Source organism: Hyalella azteca, unplaced genomic scaffold (genome assembly GCF_000764305.2).
Source record: "Hyalella azteca isolate HAZT.00-mixed unplaced genomic scaffold, Hazt_2.0.2 contig11277, whole genome shotgun sequence".
NCBI classification, from domain to species: Eukaryota; Metazoa; Arthropoda; class Malacostraca; order Amphipoda; family Hyalellidae; genus Hyalella; species Hyalella azteca.
Genome location: NW_025941278.1, coordinates 96,990 through 119,207, shown reverse-complemented (window position 1 = coordinate 119,207; position 22,218 = coordinate 96,990). Strand labels below are relative to the sequence as shown.

The 22,218-nt window shown below is 38.4% G+C and overlaps 1 protein-coding gene across 1 annotated transcript; it reads left to right on the top strand.

Annotated features, from left to right (window-relative positions):
• The first annotated feature begins 364 nt into the window (after positions 1-364).
• LOC108678805 (copine-8) lies at positions 365-19,041 on the top strand. Its single transcript, XM_018167287.2, has 10 exons — positions 365-463; positions 10,363-10,422; positions 11,416-11,590; positions 11,924-12,371; positions 12,704-12,903; positions 13,216-13,363; positions 14,086-14,232; positions 14,606-14,728; positions 15,013-15,183; positions 15,470-19,041. Exons 2-10 carry the CDS (start codon positions 10,379-10,381, stop codon positions 15,610-15,612), a joined length of 1,599 nt encoding a protein of 532 aa, XP_018022776.1. The 5' UTR covers positions 365-463; positions 10,363-10,378; the 3' UTR covers positions 15,613-19,041.
• Positions 19,042-22,218: the final 3,177 nt, after the last annotated feature.

The window sequence follows — 22,218 nt, the reverse complement described above, 5'->3', positions numbered from 1 at the left end:
AGGCTAAGGTGAGTTTATGTCTCTTTTTAAACAGTCACTACTCCGATTAGATATTTTACATGGTGAGATCAGTTCTTACTCATTCAGTCCCAACAAAGCATGTCGCTTTCCAAGATTGGATTAAACTCAAGTTATGTTGCGTTAAGTCCTTATTCTCTCAGTAACTGTAACAAAATTTTAATAAAATTCAGTTTTATGAGTGGTCAAAATGCTAACTTGAGATATATTGAAAACTTTAGAAGTCAATCATAAACGTTATATTTCAATGCGCCATCTGTTGGCTGATAAGGAGCTCACTTTGACCGCACCCACAAGGCATGTTGCATGAGAGTTGAGTCTTGTATTAGTTAAAGAATCCGCGTCTTGAAGAGCCAGATGCCAGTGTCAGTTGAGCAGTCGTTGTGTTAGGTTGTGTCGTCGCTCGCGTACTGTTACGGCTGAGATTCACTCATTTCTATTGAAGGTACGACCCAAACTAAGAGAAACAGGGATTTTTCTTATTTAGAAAGAAATAGCGATCACAGATTAAAGTAAATTTAATCAGTATTAGCTTATTATATACATGGATGCACGATAAATGATATTACTAATTCATTTTCTTTATATATATTTGGGTGCAGTCCAATTATCCCACTAGGTTTAACAGTATACTACAAGTAATTTGGTCTATAATGATTATTAAGTAAAGTAATTACGATTACGTAATACTAAAAATATTATATTCTCCAGACTCAATGCTTGTCGGTAAAGTTGTAAATATAAAAAAGGCTGGAAGGATTTTGGTCAAGCCCGAAGTTAGAGGATTGCTGCCGTTGTCAGTCTATCATGCACGCCGGCATCTTGCCAAGCTTATTAACATAATAAACGTAATCACATTTGCTATACAGTTGAAAATTTGAAGCTTCTTCATGTATAAACTAATTTCAGACAATTTCCGCTTTATTCTTCTGACGCCAGTAATGCTCGATATAAAAATGTAGTTAGAGATAAATTAGGTAATTTGAAGGCGATGAGCAATTAAGTACAGAGTAATAACATGTGAGTGACTAAGCCGAATTCGGCGACAGATTGTCTGTGATGGTAGTTATGATAGCAGTTATCGCTACCAAGGGAAGTTAGGGAACTTAACCACTGATTTCGTAAATTTTTAGTTCCAAGAATATGAGCTTTAACGTTTCAATGTAAATTAAAATTTAAAAAACATGGCATATATTATCAGAAACGTTAACTTACCCAGCACGATATATATGAAACTTCAACGATATTGTTCGATTCAAAATAATCTATGTATTAAACTATGCCTTGTACTCATGGTATGCTGAGTCTCACCTTGTACTCATGGTATGCTGAGTCTCACCTTGTACTGCGTTCCTTAGCTCACTGCTGGACTCGCTTATAGCGTTCCTCAGCTCACTGCTGGACTCGCTTAGCGTTCCTTAGCTCACTGCTGGACTCGCTTAGCGTTCCTTAGCTCACAGCTGGACTCGCTTAGCGTTCCTTAGCTCACTGCTAGACTCGCTTAGCGTTCCTTAGCTCACTGCTGGACTCATGCAAGACACAACTTAGCCTTGACAAGCAAGATTACTTCTTTTTAAGTTAAGTTAAGGCTTAGTTTGTTCTGCAGTTTCTCCAATTTTAGTTTGCAGCGAAATTTCTGTACGGTTTTTGCACTATGTTTGGTAATTCTATAATTTGAATTTACCTTAAAATTTCTTCTCCGGTTAAGCGCTATGTTTGCTAAACCCGATTATCTCAAGTAAAGCGATCAAGATCGTAAAGTTGTCAGGAATTATTCCTCGTATGTTTCTGTTTCTTTGTTTGAGCCTCTGTCACGCTGAGCTCAGAAGAGCCAACTAATTCTAATATCGATTGAAAATCATTGCCTGAAATCGTTGAGGCTTTCCCGACTTTATATAACGAAGGCCTGTAGGAGAACAATCGCAATTAATTAACTGGTGTCGTTTAATTTTTATATGTAGTACAAATTTACGTTGATAGCATTCGGTTTACTCAATAAATCGTAACATAATTCCACCAACTGTTTTTGACAATAGTTTTGAGTGGTTTGTAACGTTTACCTTAAATATTGGTCATGTACCTCGCTGAATTTCACCTCAATTCTGGCAATGACGTCATAGCAGATGTCGATCATCGTGACATTTATAAACACGTGTTGACGAATCACTCGTAGTTACACTACAATTATACTATCAGTGCACGCACTTCTATTCATGGCAGTGACCATTTTATGAAAATCACCTATACGTCTCATATAAGGGATTTCATTCGTAAATTGTACGTGCAACTGCATAGCAATAAGGAGCAATGAGAAGTAATCTATTGGCTGCTGGCACTTGTGAAGTCGTTTCAATGGCATTGCTAGAGATGTGAATAATAAATCACCCAATTAATCCCGTCATTCTGTTGAACGTATGTTTTATTGAAATGAAATATTGACTTCCATCTGTGTATTACTAACAGCGAACCTAAATATTGATGAAAACCAAAGACGTTATCACTGCAGCTTGATTATCGACGACGGTTATTCATGGCGTTGCTGTAAAAATATCAATGAGACCAAGCAGTTCGGCGCTTGATTTTACAACGTACGTGCGTGTCTGCTGCACTGCTTGTGGCAGTGCACCGCATGGCCACCTCATTTCCTGTCATGGCTGCTCTATTAATTCTGCAGCCAGCGTTTCCGCTGAACCACTGCAAATAACCCATTATATTAATATATTATGAGCTCAAAAATGTATCAGTTGTTGTACACTGATTTTATGTACTGTTTTCTTGCACCGTAAATGAAAATCGCTCCAGGTAAATGTATATGATGGTTAATAACTACGGAACATATTGGTGAATGAAGTAATTCATCCTACCATCATTTTATTGCCTGTATGACCAAGTTTGTAATAAAATCGTGAGGCATCCAATTGGTCTGCTGATGTCAACTGGAGCTGAAGCCAGCCGCCAGGGAGTGTCCCTGTTGCTTGGGATCAATATATGGCAGGGCAAGCAGCATCAGCTGCGGCTCTATATATTTGTAGGCACTACAGTTACAGTCTTGTTCTCAATTTAATCTCATTTGTTTCTCTTCAATTTAACCATTTTTTTATTATCTGATCACAACTGTTTAGCTTTTTCATTCTCGTTTCTGTTGATCTACATTTAATGTCGATAGTTTTCACTCGTCTGTCTGTCATTCAAAATCAATCAATTTTAGTTTTTCAAGAAGTTTGGATGTTTAACTGTATATTTTCATTTATTAATTGTAAACATTATATTAGCAAGACTGATGAACATTAAAAAGTTATGGAGTCACACACGAGTTAACATGCAATCCTCGTATGTGTTGCGGATTAAAGGTAAAGTTGTGTCGCTACAATTTTAGGTTGAGTTAACATGCAGAGCACGTGTGTTACTGATTCTTTCACGTCATGCTTTCAGTAGATTGTGTCACTGGGTGTGTATAGGTTGAGTTAACACGCAGAGCACGTACGTGTGTTACTGATTCTCTCACATCATGCTTTCAGTAGATTATGTCACTGGGTGTGTAGGTTCAGTTAACATGCAGAGCCCGTGTGTTACTGATTCCCAGGTCATGTTTTCAGTAGATTTTATCGTTATTGTTGACACGTAATTTTTCAGTACTTGATTGCGCTGCGTAGGCAAGTTCAATGCAGTTTTAGAGCACGTGTGTTACAGTTGGCACGTCAGGTTAGCGTTTGGTTGTGTCACTGCAAGCTTCATAGGTTCTTGTGGTTCTCACCACAGTCTGACCTTCCTGCCATGAGTGGTGGAGTCGGAATCATGACCGCCTCGACTTTTCTATCACAGCTACGCTGTATCGAAGCGGTGCTGCGGTATTCTAGCTGCTCTTTGTCCCATAATTGAATTTGTTTCTATGCCCAATTGTAAAGCTTCCGCAATGTTGTATGATGTTTTGAAGAAGTGACAACCGTATTTTCCGTGGTGAAAAACTCAAACAGTTTAGATCATGATTTTTTCTGCAAGTAGTTTAAAGCTACTTTTCTACGTAATCATATCCAAAGCCGAATTTGAGAAGCCACTTTTAAGTTTGTCGTAAATATGTGCTATAGGTACATGATACGTAAATATCTTAAATTCTTAGGTTGAGGGAAATTAGTCTTGTAGCTGGCGTGGTAGATGTGCTTCATGTGTATTGCCTTCAATGCACATGAAGCAGTACCATGCACCACCGCCTCGAGGCTCGTTTGCAAGCTTCTTTGCAGGCCGGTGCGGTCGATGTGCCGGCCGGGGTCTGCATGCCGGTGCCCATAAAAAGAACCCAATTGGGCGTCGGGCGAAGCTCTATAAGTCAGCTCTAAAACCCGTCATTTTTAGACCAGTCTGCACCGTGAATCTGCAACAAGACTTGCCCCTGCTCCTATAGCTATTCTAGCAGCTTTGTCTTGCACCAATTATATACCATGTTTGCTTGTATGACGCGAGACTCGCTATGTGCGTCGAACTTACCTATGCTCAGTATAAGCGTTCTTTGCTACGAATTTTCATGTGCTGTGAACAAGCAAGTTTGAGTAAGTTCTTATACTATAGCAAAATTGCATTTTTGTGAAAACCTGACAGGTTTGAACCTAGACCGAAGACATTGCCTTGACTGCTCCAGGTTTCGAGTCATGCTCGCAAGCATGTGTACTGAAAGCTCTAAAAGTTTTATTTATTTAATGCATTCCCGTCCTTGTTTAGTTTACACTCGTGTTAGCACATTAAGGTTCATGCTCACAAAAAAGGTTAACCACGCATGAAGGCTTTGGAGAATTGAAGGTTTTGTGGTAATTCATGCAGGATTGTGTTGTAGGAGTTGATGCAGACGTAGTTGGCTGCGTTCTCTTAAACTCATTGCTGGAGCTGCGGCCATGCATACGAATTAGGTTGATTATAGTGGCTCGGCTTGTCAATGCCAGAGATCGTTGGCAGAGACGATCGTTGTTGCAGTATTGAGCTTCAAACTCGAGTTGCTCACAACTTGTTGAGTTTCCGTGCTTATCAAAGTATATAACACCTATTTCATCAGTAAAATGGTCTGTTGAGTTATATACTTCATAAAAAGATCCTTTTTTATTTCCTTAATTAATTTATGTTTGGGCTTGAACAGCATTCGCTTGCGAGCAAGTCGCATACTGTGTAAAGAAATCCTGCATACGGGTTCTTCCAGAAAAACGGTCAGGATAGATCATGTTCATATTTTATTTTCCCAAAACGCTATGGCTAGTTAGCGTGATGAAATGGTTAATCTCGGCCTTATTGCTTGACAAAATTTTTAAATTGAATTGATTTAAGACATTTATCTTCTCATACAAGAAATTTAGCTAAATTGTCGTGTGATAGATAGGTATTTGAAGCTAGCTTGTTTTGTATCGCATTACAAACTTTTATTTTGAGTTTCATAACATAATCAATGAGAAAATGAACAAGGAGTTGTCATGCACCATATGTTGAGATTGCCAGAGCTAACCGATAACTGGCAGCAGCAATGCATTTGCACCAGCGAGTCCTGTGCATTACATGTTTTCCGGTCGAAATACAGGATGTTTGTTGGCCTTCTAGGTTACCGTACATGTTCCATTTATGCATCAGAAGGTAAAATGTGCAATCTATCATGAATTTTTCAAAAACACTTGACCAAGAATGGCTAAAGAAATTTTCAACTACTGGTCTAGAAAAAACAATATCTTTCCTCTTTCTAACATGAATTATTTTTGAGCTAATAACAGCCTGATTCCTGCAAACTTCTTGATCTTGCTAGAGTTGCAGAACAACACCTAAACTCGGCTCTGATGTCACCGATCCTGGGCGGACTCTGAGTGCGTTTGACACATGGCGTGCACGACGTGTCTCGGTTACTAAACTATTCACTCAAGAAACCAAATTAAGGAATTATTTGACTGTATGTGATGAAAAATAAAGTTAAAAAGTGCGCCAAATAACTGCTTTTTATTCTTAATTGTGTAATTTAAGCGTGTATCTTAAGCGTGTAATTTAATCTAAACGCTAAACGCACGTCCTGGCAGAATTTTTTCTTATTCTGCGGGTGAAATTTCACTGGTTTTGTAAGTTCGAAATGTCATGTCTCATTTATTTTATTATTATCTATCAGGGAGAATTTTGAAGATAGCTATCCTTAACTCAAGATTTGATGGTTTCTGCAGTGAAGAGTGTTAGTTGAAGAGTGAAGGTCACCAGAAGTTATTCATCTGATTCCTGATACTTCTTATGAAAAAGTATAATAGATAAAAATAAATAGAATATATAATAAAAATGACCGTATTATCGAGTGTGTAACGTTCCGTTTGCCTTGACGTACACACGAACGACGACGCTTCCGGTAATGTCTGCGGACGCTATTCATGTTTTGCGCCGTGGGAGAGCCGCGCTAGAGCAGCACTACATGAGTGATGGCTTGCTGCTCTCACACAGACGCCCTCACATCAGCAACAAGTGTTGCTGCTATAGCCGTGGCTTTCAGAAGAAAATCATTTACTTTCTACAGAACTATGCTTTTCTGGATCCTGTTCTGCGCTGAAATTTTACCCACAAAATGTCTATTTACTCACGTCGCAAAACTGGCTGTGACAGTCGGAAACGCAAATTTTTAGGGAGATTAATATAAATCCTTATAAAATTGTGTAAAGTTTGCGACTATTGCTTGCAGCGCAATTAATATTAAAGAAATATATTTATATTTATATAAAAATACGCAGAGAGAGTCATTTATATTTATTTAATAATTTCACTTTTTAAAAATAATGACTTTTAATTTGATTATTCGAATCGACACTCGAAAGTAACGTTCGACACTCGAAAGTAACGTAAATGTTTTTCAATTATACATAAAAACGACATTCAAATAATAATAATAATGGAATTTGAATGCTTGAGTGAGCATAGAGTAAATGGTTATTCTTTTAAAGTTCCATAAATACTGAATACTTTTTAAATTGGTGATAACTAAGAAAAGAACTAAGCCAGATAAAATTTTATTCAGAAACCAATTGCAAAAAATGCACTCAGAAGGTCAAGAAAAACCTAGGGATTCTGTGTGAAACGAAATCTTTGAAATGATATCTTCACAGTGAAAATGTTATTTATAAATATCCATGCATCATGCATGTGTAAATACGAACTGACATTTATTCCATGCTGGACTGTGACTGTATCTGTAGCTGCTTAGAATTCTTAATGGACTCATGAGACGAGACCGGCCGCGGAAATCGATGCAGCCGCGGCTGCCGGCATGATGGATCATTTGCGGTGCTCACGCAAGCACTTCTCCGGTCACTGCTCTTTCTGCGGCCTGCAGTACATTCTGGATAGTTTCCGGCCTGTATTAAAGTGCATAATTCTTAATTCAATCTATGCATATAATCAATCATAATTCTTAATTCTTAATTAATCTCATCTTAGTTTAATCATAATTCTTAATTATAGTGCATAATTCTGAATTCAATGGATAGATTCTTTTTGGCCAAAGTACATCTGGACCAATCGACGCTTATTAATCCTTGATTAATTACACTGGCAAAGGAAATGAAGAATTATTTTAATGAAACACTAATCATTCATTTTGCTGACATAATTGACGACTTATTAGGACTAAATATAAATTATTTCTTTTTGATTGTAGAAAAAAAAGTAGGAAAAAGATTCTCCTTGTATAAAAGACAATTTTTAGGGCAGTTACAAACATGAACAAATAAAGTGATGATCGCTGTCATCTAAATGGCACTGAGATGGCACAGTGCCAGTCACTAGGCGGGGTCCGCGCCCCCACACGGTGTATGGCACCATCTCATGCGGTGCTTCTCTTCATTAACACGTTGACTCCGATTGTTTCATCTTGTACTATTATTTCATTTTTTGTACTGTTTTTAAACAGGGTTGCCAGGCGGTCATTTTTTCCGGACAAATTCCGAGATTTAGTTTTTCTCAATTGTATTGACTGGCTAAAATTTATGATAGGGGTACTTCCTAATTAAATTTTAAATACTGCAAAAAGAAAATGAATGGAATTTTTATAGTGGAACCTACAAATAAACTAGTATATTTTGAGGTATCGGCCTTTTTTGGCTTTTTTTTGTTCTCGGATTTGGCCAATTTCAGGCAACCTGAATTATGTACCACTACGTCCTGGAGAAATACATTTCGTGGTACGCATATGTATTACTTCGTAGTCAACGTGTTAAGCCTTGGTTTTATTCTGTGTCGATTGGATGTCTTATTATTTAACATTCTTTTAACATCCTTCTCTCTTAAAGTTCAGAATACCGTATCTTTATTGGGTATCATGCCCTTAAGATTCTCGATAGATAGTTTTTATAATGTGCATACAATTATGCAATTGAATGCCACAGCATTCACTCTTCCTTGGATCATATGAAATTTTCGAACGCTTTTATACAATTCAGATATTGTGTTAATCCTTCTTATGCATATACCTACATATTTTGCAAAATGTAAAACTAATTAATAATAATTAACTAATTAACAACTACAAAACATATTTCATCCGTCAAACTCAATCTGTCTTGCAATTTTCGGTAGAAGAATTACACTCGAATTCCATCAAATATTTCGGCCACTTTAATACATGAGTATAATGCATCAGATGTCATACACGTTAATCGAGACTCTGGACAAGCAGGTAACCCGCGTTTGTGCACCCAAACTTTCACATTCCATCGATCCCAGCTCTAATTTTTTGGCCGCATGGCAACAACTCATAAATTTGCCCGAATATTGCATTGCTTCGTTCGGTCTATAATTAAACGTGTGCTCAACTCAGCGTTCAGGCCGTGGTGATTAGTAAGAGTGTTCGGATTACAAAAATTCTTACAGCTGTTGAAATTGTATTCGTAAACTTCCAATCATAATATCATTACGCCACTCCTGTTGATCGACTGTTTGATTTTCAATAACAATAGGTATCTATTTTGTTTCAATAAATTTTAAACTAAATTTTGTGATCAAAATTGTAGGAAGACATTGAGCTTAGCGAATTTGATTTCAGTTTGGGCGAAGTCTCGTATATATGCTAAAAAATACCACAAGTCTACAATTTAAGTCCCTCCACTTAGCTTTTCCACGAAATGATCACATTGTTGACAATTTTATTAACCAAACTTTGATCCACATCTATTGCTGATCTGAAACGTGTGTAATTGAAATTTCCGAGTACACAGATATACGTGTATATAGGGATCGTCTAGACACAAAACCAGTGTGTGGCGTGTGTGTTTGTGTGTGTGAGGCTCGCTTGTCTATGATACCTTACTTGGTTACCTGTGGTCACCTCAGCCGCATGGCTCGCATCGTCTTACCAAATCCCCTCTCTCTTTCCAAATAATTACTTGCTAAAATTCTTCCTCGTTAAAATTCATATTCAGGTATTAACGCACAACTCTGAAGTAAATTCCTTGATTCTGCCGATTGAAGATTTTTCCATCATCCTTTGTCCATAGTTAAATCAAGACAAATCTAGTTGAAAAACAAAACATAATCACTGTCAGAGCTGTGAAAAATATGGCATTGAAAAATTAATTACGTTTACTTCGATAGCAGCGATTTAATACTTTTGCTTAGCCTATACATATATATTAAAAATTTGCCTATATAACAATCAAAGGCAAATTTAAGTTTGTTAAGTCAAGGCAAATTCTTTAAGTTTGGACTGTTGGAAAGTTGACTAGAAAATCCAACAAAAAATCACAAGAATTCTTTAAAAAATGCGAAAAAATATTCTTAGAGAATCCAACTTACGTACATCGCTGGGTGTAGAAAGCGTGTCAGGCATGAGGTCATGCGATGCAGACGTCGGGGCTGCGAAAGCTGCGGTCACGAGACCTTATCTCTTCATGACTCACTCTCTTCAGTGGCCGGCAATGCCGTCGCAAATTTACACTATTACGCAATTTTCATTAGGCTTTGGATTGATGAAAATCTTGGATAATTTTTCTGTACATGAATTATTATTTTAGTAACATTTTAAAGGCTTACGGAACATATAAACGATAACGAGTATAGAATTTTGTATCGTGGAGCTATTTCTCCTAACTTGCGTATCGCCCCTAATCTAATGTTAGCATTTCAAATATATGCCAAGAATTATCTTGAGTGGGTCTAATTGTTAATATTATCTAGAAAATCATTAAAAATGTTAAAATGTCTCATTTCTTATTAGGTGATTTCTGCATCTTTCTGTTTCGTAAGTGCTAGTTTGTCCAGTGTACTGGCTGGTTGTTCGGCTCTTTGCTGGCATCGGCGTTATGGATGTGATGTGAATTTTTATCCGGTAAACTTCACGAAATTTTTCTGTTGCAGATTGCAGATCGTCGTCATGCCGTCACTCGGAGAGAAACTCGAGCTGTCCTTCAGCGCCTCGTGAGTTTATATATCGAGTTCTATAGCTTGTATATCGAATTGATGGTTATATCCATAGTTTTCATTGAATATTCAACAATGGTGGATATTAAATGATGTAGCGTAATGCTGTATCATATGATGAGCATACAACAGCTAGCATTCGAGGGCTAACTGCTCTTGGATGGCATTGCAAATCACATTAGCAAAGCAGAAGTGAAACTAAATTTGAACAAAATATAATAATAATAATAATAAAAAAAATAATAGTATAATATATAATATTATTTATAATATAACTATAATAATTATAATTTCACCGTCTGCCGTGAAGAAGGGATTTATATGCAAATAAAAGCTTGCAAGTACCAAGAGGGTGTTGTGGAAGATGCTCGAGTTGTATCCTTGATACGTTGATGTGTTGAAGTAATTGGTAGTAATGATACGAGATGCTGTGTTTATTGTCTTGCCAGCACGCGTGTCTGAGATGAACATTTACTGTGCCTAGCATTACTGATGATTTTATACGAGGTTCATCTTATAAAGGCGTATGTCTGTGCCATGTATAGGTTCGAATAAAAAGAAACGATTGAATTATTTTACAGGAGTAAAATTTTAGTGGAAAATTGTTCAGTGTGTGTCTCTCACTGCCGTGCTCTTGAATGAATCGTAATCGACGCTTGAAGTCTTCTTTCTTGAAATTCATCAAACCGTTATATCTATAAATAAATTGACAAGTTTATGGTAATTTATGTTTAGTATAATTGGCTATTTGACTATTAATCTTGTCATGTAATAACTATTTATAACTACTAAATTATTAATAACTACGAAATAACCAAATATCTACGTTGAAATGAGTAGGAATGAATTTAAGTACCAAAAAATTCAACAAAAATATTCAAGATTCCGTCTTACTTTCTTCTCACAGTAAGCTGAATTGCGTAGGAATGAATATAAGTACCAAAAAATTCAACAAAAAATTCAAGATTCCGACTTACTTTCTTCTGGCAGTAAGCTGAAGAACAAGGACATGCTGAGCAAGAGCGACCCCTTGTTGGTGGTGTCGATGAGTGAGGTGGAGGGGGCCGAGGCCCAGGAGATCGGGCGCACGGAGGTCGTCAAGGATAACGTCAACCCTGTCTGGATGACCAAGTTCATCATCGATTACCACTTCGAGGCTCGCCAGGTTAATTTTTTCAACGAGAGCCAACAATTCATGTTCTGAACAAATGAGATGTTCTGAATGCCAAAACAAATTTTATCGCTGATTTTTGTGCTAAAAAAATTTTTTTATTGTGCAAATAACTAATCTAATTAAATTTCTTGTGTTTGCTGAATGTTGCTTTTGAAACCCATCAATTTCTTGATCTTTTTGTGCCTCCTTTTACGCTGACTTTAATGCTAAAAAATGCTTGTTTTTACTGTGCAAAAAATTAATCTAATTTGCTTCTCTTGTATTCGCTGAATATTGCTTTCGAAAGCCGTAAATTTATGGATCTTTGTGTAATTTCTTCTTCAGCTTCTGGTGTTGAGTGTCTACGACTGGGACAAGGGCGACAAGGCTGATCCTAAGACTGCGCCTCTCAACAAGAAAGATCTCATCGGCACTGTAGGCCTAAGCATAGGCCAGCTTATGAACGCCGGCGGTAAAGGCAGTCTCGATCTCGGCAAGAAGAACGGTTCCATTATTGTGGCAGCCGAGCCCGTACAGGTCTCGAACGAGGCGTTCTGTGTCTCGTACTGTGCCACAGATCTCGACAAGAAAGATACTTTCAGCAAGAGCGATCCTTTCCTTGTTTTTAAACGCCAGAACAATGATAAGAGCTTCTCGATCGTGGCCAAGACAGAGGTTATCAAGAAAACCTTGAACCCTGTGTGGGCGCCCATGGTGCTGCCTATCACGCTTCTCTGTGGCGGAGACGAGAATAGAGTCATCAAGATCGAGTGCTATGATGCCGACGACAATGGTGAGGCCGAAAAATAGTGCTGTCTGATTTTCATCAGTATTTTGAGGGTATTTTATGTTCCTCCCAGTAAGGAACGAGTTTGTCAAGTTATGTTGATTGGTAGAGATTTATTCTGATCGAATAATTTTCTGAAATTCCCGCATATGCAAAAAAATTAGATATAACATAGAAAGTTTACATTGTAGAATCTCTTTCTTTCTAAAGGACTTCACTAATTCTCTTGTCAGGCTACCAAGTGCTCGAAAATTACTGATTGAAGACTGTTTTTATTGAGTGATTAATTAATCATTGATAATTCCAATTATGAACTTCCTTGTTAACGTCTCGTACAGGCAAGCATGACCTGATCGGCGAGTGCGAGACAACCGTTGCTCAGATGCGCATGGGTCCATGCGAGGCCAACACGCAGAGCCTCATCAACCCCAAGAAATTGTCCAAGAAGAAGTACACAAACTCCGGCGTGCTCAAGCTCATGGAGATGGGCACCCGCGACGAGCTCTCCTTCCTCCACTACATCAGACAGGGTTGTCAGGTAACTATTTCCTGATCTATTAACGAATGTTGTTAATCAGAACTACGATCTGATCTATAACAAAAACTCAATTGAATAATTACTTTTGGCTCGTTTCGATAAATGCATGCGCTCGTACTGAACGAAAAATAATTGTTACTCATGTTGTACGCGTTAATACTGAACTTTGAATAATCTTTCCTCCTGATTCACACATTCAAATTGATCTAAAAATAATCTTTACTCCGGATTCACGCGTTTATTTTGACCTAAAAATAATCATTATCCGGATGACCGCGTTAATACTGATTTGTAAAAAAATCGTTGTTGCAGTTGCACTTCACGCTGGCCGTGGACTTCACTACGAGCAACGGTGACGTGAAGGACAGCAGCTCCCTGCACTTCATCAAGCAAGGCGTCGAGAACGAGTACATGACAGCCATCCGCGCCATCGCTGAGATCGTCCAGGATTACGACTCTGGTGAACTATCCCTCAATTCAACTCTTAATATTTCAACACCTAGACAAAGTTTTCAGTGTTGATGATTTATCTTAGTATGACCAGCGGGTTATTTGGGCATAATCATGTGCAATCGAAATCCTTTTTGTTCAATGAATCATGTACGGACCACTCGTTGAATTCCTCTAGACTTGGAGATCTGATTATCCGTAATATACCCAAAGATCTTAAATTTTAGGTTGTGATAATATGATAGTGTAACGAATTCTCAATCTTATCGATAAGTTATCACGTTAATGAGCCTTTCGGCGCGCCCTGAAGGAAAATTGTCAATTCTGCCTAAATAAATTTGTGGAGCCATGAGAGTTATATCCAACAATAAAATTCAATGTATATTACTGAATATTTCGCGCTGATAGCGCATTCGTGGAAATTACAAATAGATACCTATATCATTAGTTACGTCGATTATTTGCTGGAAATGATCTATTACTCTATTCGTTGTCATTATCTCCTCATCGCGCCAAAATTCCATACCAGATTTTAGGCTACAAGGAGGCTTCGTGTTTAAAAACACCATAGGCTTCTCTAAGATCATATCGTATCGAAATAATTTGTGTGATTGTCAGTAACATTCTACTACCTGAAATTATTCTCTATCCTATTGAGTTTAAAGCATCATTGGTGCTAGCTTTATAATCGTATTCACTGTTTTCACTAATGCATTCGCTATTGTCATACAGACGGATACTTTCCTGCTCTTGGGTTCGGCGGGAAGCTGTCGGACGGGCGCCTGAGCCACGGCTTCTACATGAACGGCCACAAGACCAACCCCAACTGTCAGGGCGTCACGGGCCTCCTGCAAGCTTATTACAACGCCGTCAACTCCAGTCAGTTGTTGTCCAGTGTTGTCACTACTTGAATTGCTGTTCTTTTACCTGGCTTTTTAAAACACCGTCAACTCCAGTCAGTTTCCCTGTCCTCTGTTCATTGAACTCTCTAAGCCTTTATTTGACAAATCTGAAATCTTAGTCAATAATTTTTTGGGGCATAACAACTTTACATTATTACTTTATTAAAAAATGGTTTCTCTCGATAGTTTTTACGCCGCATGATCCAATGTGTTTTTTATATGACTACAGTATGTGTCAATTTTTCTAACGATAAATCAGTACCTCCATCATTACTCCTCATGTGAGCAGTTACCCTGCACATGACCTCCATCATAATCTGCACAGCTCTTCATCACTTTTCCTCGAGCAGTTACTCTGCACAACATCACCCACTTGGCCCCCATCATCAACCACGTTGCCGGCATCGCTGCTCGCTGCAACGACGGTCGAAGCTATCAGATTCTGCTCATGATCACCAACGGAGGCGTCAATGGTGAGTGTCTTTTATATTTTTCTCTTCCGTGTTGTCTTTGACCTCACCTCGGTCTGCACGTAGGCCCTGGAAGGCTTTCATTCTATCAACTTTACTGGACTTTGAAGACATTTACATGCTTTCGACTATTCAAAGTCTAATTCACTCATTTGTATATCACTCTTATCTTGTCTATAAACGCGTTGATAAAGTTATATAACGCTCAAGTGAATTTACCACGTTCACTTTCAATCTGGGTTTTCATTTGATTATCATCTATGATGAATTTACCTTAACCCTGGCAGATATGGATGCCACGAAGAAGGCTATCGTGAACGCCGCCGAGCACCCGATGTCGATCATCATTGTGGGTGTGGGCAAGGACGACTTCAACGACCTCCGGGAGCTCGATGCCGACAACAAGAGGATCAGCCACGAGGGCAAACTGGCCGAGCGAGACATCGTCCAGTTCGTCGGTGAGTTCAGTTTGTGGCACTACGGTTTCGAACCACAATTTTAATAAGTAATAAAGAGTGAAAAATTTAGTATGAATTGCTTTTTCTCTGCGTCTCATGTGGAATGGCCGGATAGTGAATACTTCTATCATTGGACATATTATACAAATGTGGAATGATGATAGTAGCTAATTCTGTCATTGGACCTATAATACAAATTTTACCCGCGCTAAGATCATTGTTTGAAGATGAAATTGTAAATTATAGTTAGTTTTATGGAATATAAATTTTTGATGATGGTGAGCAGAGCTGCGCAAGTTCCTGCCTCCCAACGGTCCCGAGGACCGCGCGGCCGCCCGCTCAGCGCTCGCCAAGGCCGTGCTCGAGGAGCTGCCCGGGCAGTTCATGGAGTGGATGAGGAAACGCGAGCTCATGTCTGCACAAATCTGAGCTTAACCAACGCACATGTGCATGTGCAGTGCACTCATGGCCGCTCTAATTAGTGCTGCACGGCACTGCATGTGCAGTGCACTCATGGCCGCTATAATTAGTGCTGCACGGCACTGCATGTGCTGTGCACTCATGGCCGCTCTAATTAGTGCTGCACGGCACTGCATGTGCAGTGCACTCATGGCCGCTCTAATTAGTGTTGCAAGGTACTGCATGTGCAGTGCACTCATGGCCGCTCTAATTAGTGCTGTACGGCACTGCATGTGCAGTGCACTCATGGTGGCTCTAATTAGTGCTGCACGGCACTGCATGTGCAGTGCACTCATGGCCGCTCTAATTAGTGCTGCACGGCACTGCATGTGCAGTGCACTCGGGCTCATGGCCGCTCTAATTGGAGAGACTGATGACGTCTACGATCGCTGCCTTCATGTAACTTGTAGTTTCTAGCCTGCCTTACAGTAGGTGCTACGATGTAGTGATCGAGATGTTTCCCTCATTAAATTGGTTTTAAAAGAAGCTACGATGCAGATTAGATGGCGTTGCTTTAAGTGTTTAATAATTCGTTAGTGATGGATGAAGTAAGTTGAGAAGAAAGCAGTTAAGTTAGAGTTCTAAGTTTTACTTTCTTCCTAGGTAATATTCTTTGGATTAATGACTGATATAAGCAGCTTTGCATCAGCGAATTGTGTCCAGTTGTAACAGCGAATCTCTTTGTGCTCGTAGTTTTTATGTCAATTTTACAATAATATTGTTTTACTTGTTGTCAATTTGTACTGGCTGATGCTGCAGAGTTTGAGAAAGTTCATGGAACTGTATATTCTTAAGCTGTGATGGTGACCTAAAGGAGCGTACGATAGTGAAATTGATCAGGCTTGTCAAGCAAACACTTAATTTAAAAACTTTAACTCGTAGTAAGATTTATCCATATTTTTGTAAGGATATATTTTCACTGCCAAGTAGGAAATTTAAGAAAGCAAATACTGTGGTGAAGTCCGAGAATTTTTTTTTGTGGAACTAAAATTAAAACTTGCTATTAGCGGGATGTTTGAAATATGATCAGAAGAGGATGTATGTTAAAGTGGATCTTAACTAAACCATTCAAAGTGTTCGTATTATTTAGATAGCATAGCTTGGGTTAAATGATCTACTAACCTCGAAAAAAATGATGCGTTTAACAGGTCTGGTCTGGAGAACAGTGACTTAGGCGATCATTGTATGCGCGTAGTGAAAATACCGCTGAGGTGCTGCAGTGAATGCCATGTAGTAGTGTGGTAGGTTATCAACAAATAAGGATTTTTTATACACTCTTACCGTCACTTCACAATATCTTCATAATTTCCACGTTTTATATGATTATATACAGGGCTCACCGATTGGAGACGCAAAAATAACACTTGTAATTGATGAATTTACTGGTTTCGGATGCATCTAACATGCACATTACTCTCCTTCGAGAAATATTTGATCTTCTATGGATTGAAATACCGTATATTATACCTAGAGAATTGGCGAATAAAACGTTTTCATGGTTTGCGAAATATGCGATATAACCTACATCAAATTTTCTATTATTTTGAACATCGTCTGGAAAAGTAATGCAATTTCATGCATGCTCATGTGGATGAGGCAACTGAGAAGTTTAGATCAGTCAATATAATGTGCGCCATGCCTTAGCGTGATAGTGGAATATGCGCTTCGTATGATAGCCGAAAATTGCGATTTAAACACGAATGTTGCCCGCCATGCAAATTGTCAGCAGTGTTGTGAGTATGCCAGCATTTCTCTCCTCTAACCTTTCGTATAGCCTCGTGTTGTAGCTTTATGCATCTTACCTTATATATCATCAAAACATATACTGTATATCTATATAAGTGTTGCACTATCACACTCAATGTTTTTTATGCGCAAGACCGATACCTTGTCTCGCAATTCTATTGACTATAATTCTTCACTCAAATTCATGGACGATTTAGCGAGTGATTTCAAACTGGTGATCATTGGGACGAGTTATATATAGAACAATATTTCATCGGTCGTGTTATGTTATTAACATTGTATTATTCAAACATTGTTGCTTGTAGTGAATCAAATAAATAATTCTGATGTTCCAGTTGAAACATTATTATGTAATTATGTTAAGGTTATGGTTATTAAGGTAATTATGTCCAATCTTGCTTTCATAACTTAGAAACTAATGAATCTGTATGCTGGGATACCTGTGGCAATATGATTTTTGTTATATTATCACTCATTGAATTTTGTCTGCACTCTCAGAGAAATGAGTTTGACATTGTCTAAATAGCAATTCACTTATTGCTCTTGTGTGGGTCATTCTGACCCACTTAAGCTTAACAAAAGGGTGTATCTGTGCTATTTCTGTTCTTTGCTTGTGTTGTTGTTAAGAAAGGGTGTCGCTATTTGGACAAGATTATCCATAAGTTTTTCTGATCGTTCTACGTATTTTTTCTTATCATAAATAACAAGATTTTTTTCCACCGATCTTTTAGTGTTAAAGTCAAGGGCGAGCGTGTAGCCATGTGACGAGTATAAATATTGATCATTTTTTAATTAATTTAGCTTTGGTACCAATTTAATAAAGTCGTAGGGGATTAATTAGTCTCTCTTATAATTATAATTATAAAGTTGCATCTGGAATGTAATTTTTATGTCGTTATCCAGTAGAACATTTATATGTTACTGTTGAATGAGACTTTATACTGAGTAATTCCACCTAATAATGTTGACACGATTTAAATATCATCGATCGATCTGGAATGAAAAAGTTTCTCAGTGCCATTAAATAGATCTGAAAAGTGAACAAATCTATTATTAATTTTTCTGAATTTCTGCGCGCAAAATATGGAGATTATTTGTGTGATTTTGTGAATTTAGAAAATGAATATGGTAATGTAGTTAATTTAAGCATTTATTATTTTTTTGATACATTCGTATCGGCGCGATTTTTTGATCTACCAATTTCTGTGTTCAGGCCCAGATTTACTGCGGATATTGAAAAGTTGCTACTTTAATGAGATATTGAATTTCTCCTCGTTTTTCTTCGGAACATTAATTTTGAAAGATCTATGTCATCCATATTAATAATAATAAGTAAGAATTCTTGATTTTCGTTGATTTCACAGTCATGATCACACTTAAATGGTCTGCCTTAGAGAACCGCTAATGTGGCGTGTATGTTAACAATTTGGTTTGTATTAAGTTATATGATGATAATAGGAATATGGTTGAAAATTATACTCTAGGCTTACGAAAGAATCGGCCTATAGGGAGATTAAAAGCTTTATTCTACGCGCTGGGCTGTACGCTTACGTGCCTTCTGTGTTAGTCTGCAACAATCATAACAATTCGACTCACAAATAAGCTCTACTTAAATTAATAAGCTATCCTCAATAAATTGCACTCTAATCTCAACTTTTCACTTATTTCCCTTATTATATAACCAAGATACGTTCCGGACTCAGAGCATTGAAATTAGTCCTATTCAGCTCGAGAACCTTAGGCAGCTTTGAATTTTTTTTTTGTAACCCAGTGTAATTAATATTATTGAACCTTATTATACACTGTCCTCATAGCACCTTAATTCTAACAATCTACTTGTTAATTTATTTTTGATTGAAATATGTCATTTGATATTTTTTAAATAGGTAACTGTTCACAGAAATTGAAAAAGACAATTATATTTTGAGCCTATGCGATTATGAGTCGATCCGAGAATGTATCCGATGTTACGGATTAAAAGTATTAACCATCAGCTGATGTCTGAGAAGGACCTTCAAAATCTCGTAATTCTCGTCATCTCGGTAGACGTTCGCTCTGCTTACATTTGAAATTATTTAAATGTATTGAAATAAAACTAAAACTACCTGCAATGAAGATTCGTCCAAAACAAGAAAACGTTTTTAAATGCCCTGCCAGTCCATTGAACAGTGGCAAAGTTGCGTGGCTTAGAAAAAGGAAGATTCCATCTCAAAATATTGTACTCCAAGTATTTGAAAGAAGTATACAACAGAATCGTCTGAATCATTTACATAGCTATAGAGACTTTTATCAGTCAATAACACCTAATTTCACTGTCTGTAATATCAAAAAGCCCCCTGTTTCATTAAGGAAATTTAGCCCTTGTGGCAGGTAAGTTTAACTTTAAGTGTGTTTCAGTTTGAGTGACACTGACACACAATTGGCAATACTTGAACATTTTTGGAATTATGTAAAATTGTTATCAATGCAACTTGGCAAGTAATTTATAATTCACCATACCATACTGTCATTATTGAGCTTGAGCATCAGGCATGAAGTAAATTTAGTTACTTTCCAATAGAACAGGCAACTAGTTTTCCCACTATTTTCACTTTTCAGAGCCAATTTTATGCTGTTGCTGGACCATACTGGAAAAGTGGGCAGAAGCCACTAATGAATTGTGCAAAAATGCCTGTAAATTAGGCCCATTCATATGACCCTTTCCTAATTTCTTCAATATTAAATCTAAGGGATTCAGCCTATTGCTACTTTCACGAGCAGTTTGTAAAAATCATGTGAAATGATCATTTACCCCTATGATTTTATGAAAATTCTGCTGGATATTTGAGATTGAGTGCTGGATAAAATATCATCTATCTAGGGTGAACGCGGTATATTCCAACATCGTGGGTAATTCCGTCACCTCTCTAGTTTTTCCTTTATATTAAGCTTTGTTTTAGTTCCATGCGTTTGTTGATGGTTGAAATGGTGATGTCATACATTTGCGCGTCAAACTACTACCATAACACTAGGTCTTGGCCATCTAGCAGGAAAATATTGAGATCCAAAGAGACCAGACTGGAATAATGGGCAGGAGTCACCCGTACAAGAGCAAAAATCACCCGTCAACGAGGGACAATTTCACCCGTGGCCATGGATAATTTCACCCTAAGCCAATGGCCATGGATAATTTCACCCGTGGCCATGGATAAATTTAACCGTGCCCGTAGAGCTACAATTTCAACAGTAATGGCCAAAAGCCCTTAGAAAGCACATCACCAGAAATAATTCATTACATGTAAGGCTGTAATGAATTCGTCGTACCTTCCTTCACTGATAAAATCACAGTGCAAGCATCCGTTGCCGTTGTGGGCTGTGGCGGCGTCTCTCGTAATACGGATTGCGGACACGCGAGCAGCTACATCAAACCCTTCAGTAGCGAGTTACATAACATAACATAACATAGTGATGTCGGCGCTGAGGTGTAGGCCTGATGTCTCCTGTCGCCGATTCTTTTCCTTTTCGTGCCTTGTTCACAGAAGATCTAATATCGTGTTATTTGCCCGGATCTTTTCATGACCCGGATCTTTCATTGCCCGGATCCTTCCGAGGTGAAGTACTTTACACTTGTCAGCATTAAACCGCAGCTGCCACGTATCAGCCCAGTTAACTAAGCTGTCAAGATCATCTTGCAATTGCGCTTTATTTGACACATTCTTCACTGTTTTATAAACTTTTGTGTCGTTGGCATACATGGAGCACACGCTGGACACTACGTCTGGCAGATCATTTATAAAAGCAACGAACAAAATAGGCCCCAGGACGCTTCCTTGTGGCACGCCACTGCGCACTGATGCCCAGTCTGACACGGTTCCTGTAATACTGACACGTTGTTGTCTACCTACTAGAAAATCTCTGATCCATTGGAGTACGTTTCCCTCAATCCCCAAGGACTTCACTTTACGCCACAGCCGCTCATGCGGAACACTGTCAAATGCTTTGGCAAAATCGAGGTACAATGCATCCACTGGCTCCCTTTCGCCCAGCAGGCGAGTCCAATCATTCAACGTAGATAATAAGTTAGTGGTGCAGGATCTGCCGGCAATAAAACCATGTTGACAATCTGATATGAGATGGTGAGCAGTCAAGTGATCGATAATCCTATCCCTCACAACAGATTCCATTAGCTTACAAACAACACTTGTCAGACTGACAGGGAGATAGTTGCCGGGGCTGATTTTGTCACCTTTTTTGAACAATGGTGTTACTTGAGCTTCTTTCCAGTCGGACGGCAAAGTTCCTTCGTTCAAGGTTTTTTGAAAGAATACTGTCAATGGGCGGCCGGCCAGAACGGATGCTAATTCTTTGAGCAATCTGGGATGGAAGCCGTCTGGTCCACATGACAGGGCTTTTTTCACTTTTTCTCAGTGCACTGAGAGAAAAATGCCCCTTGTTTTGAAACACTTGGGTGTTTCAAATTCTCCCCGAGCGATCGTGCCCAAACCGAAACACCCAGGTGTTTCAAAAACGTTCAGTTGTTTCAAAATTTGCGATTTCTAAACACCTAGGTGTTTGAAACGCCTGGGTTTCGGTTTGGGCACGATCGCTCAGGGAGGATTTGAAACACCCAAGTGTTTCAAAATGGGGGGCTTTTTTCTCTCAGTGCACTGAGAGAAAAATTGTTGCCCCCTGTTTTGAAAAACTTGGGTGTTTCAAATCCTCCCCGAGCGATCGTGCCCAAACCGAAACACCCAGGTGTTTCGAAAACGTTCAGGTGTTTCAAAATTTGCGATTTTGAAACACCTAAGTGTTTGAAACGCCTGGGTTTCGGTTTGGGAACGATCGCTCGGG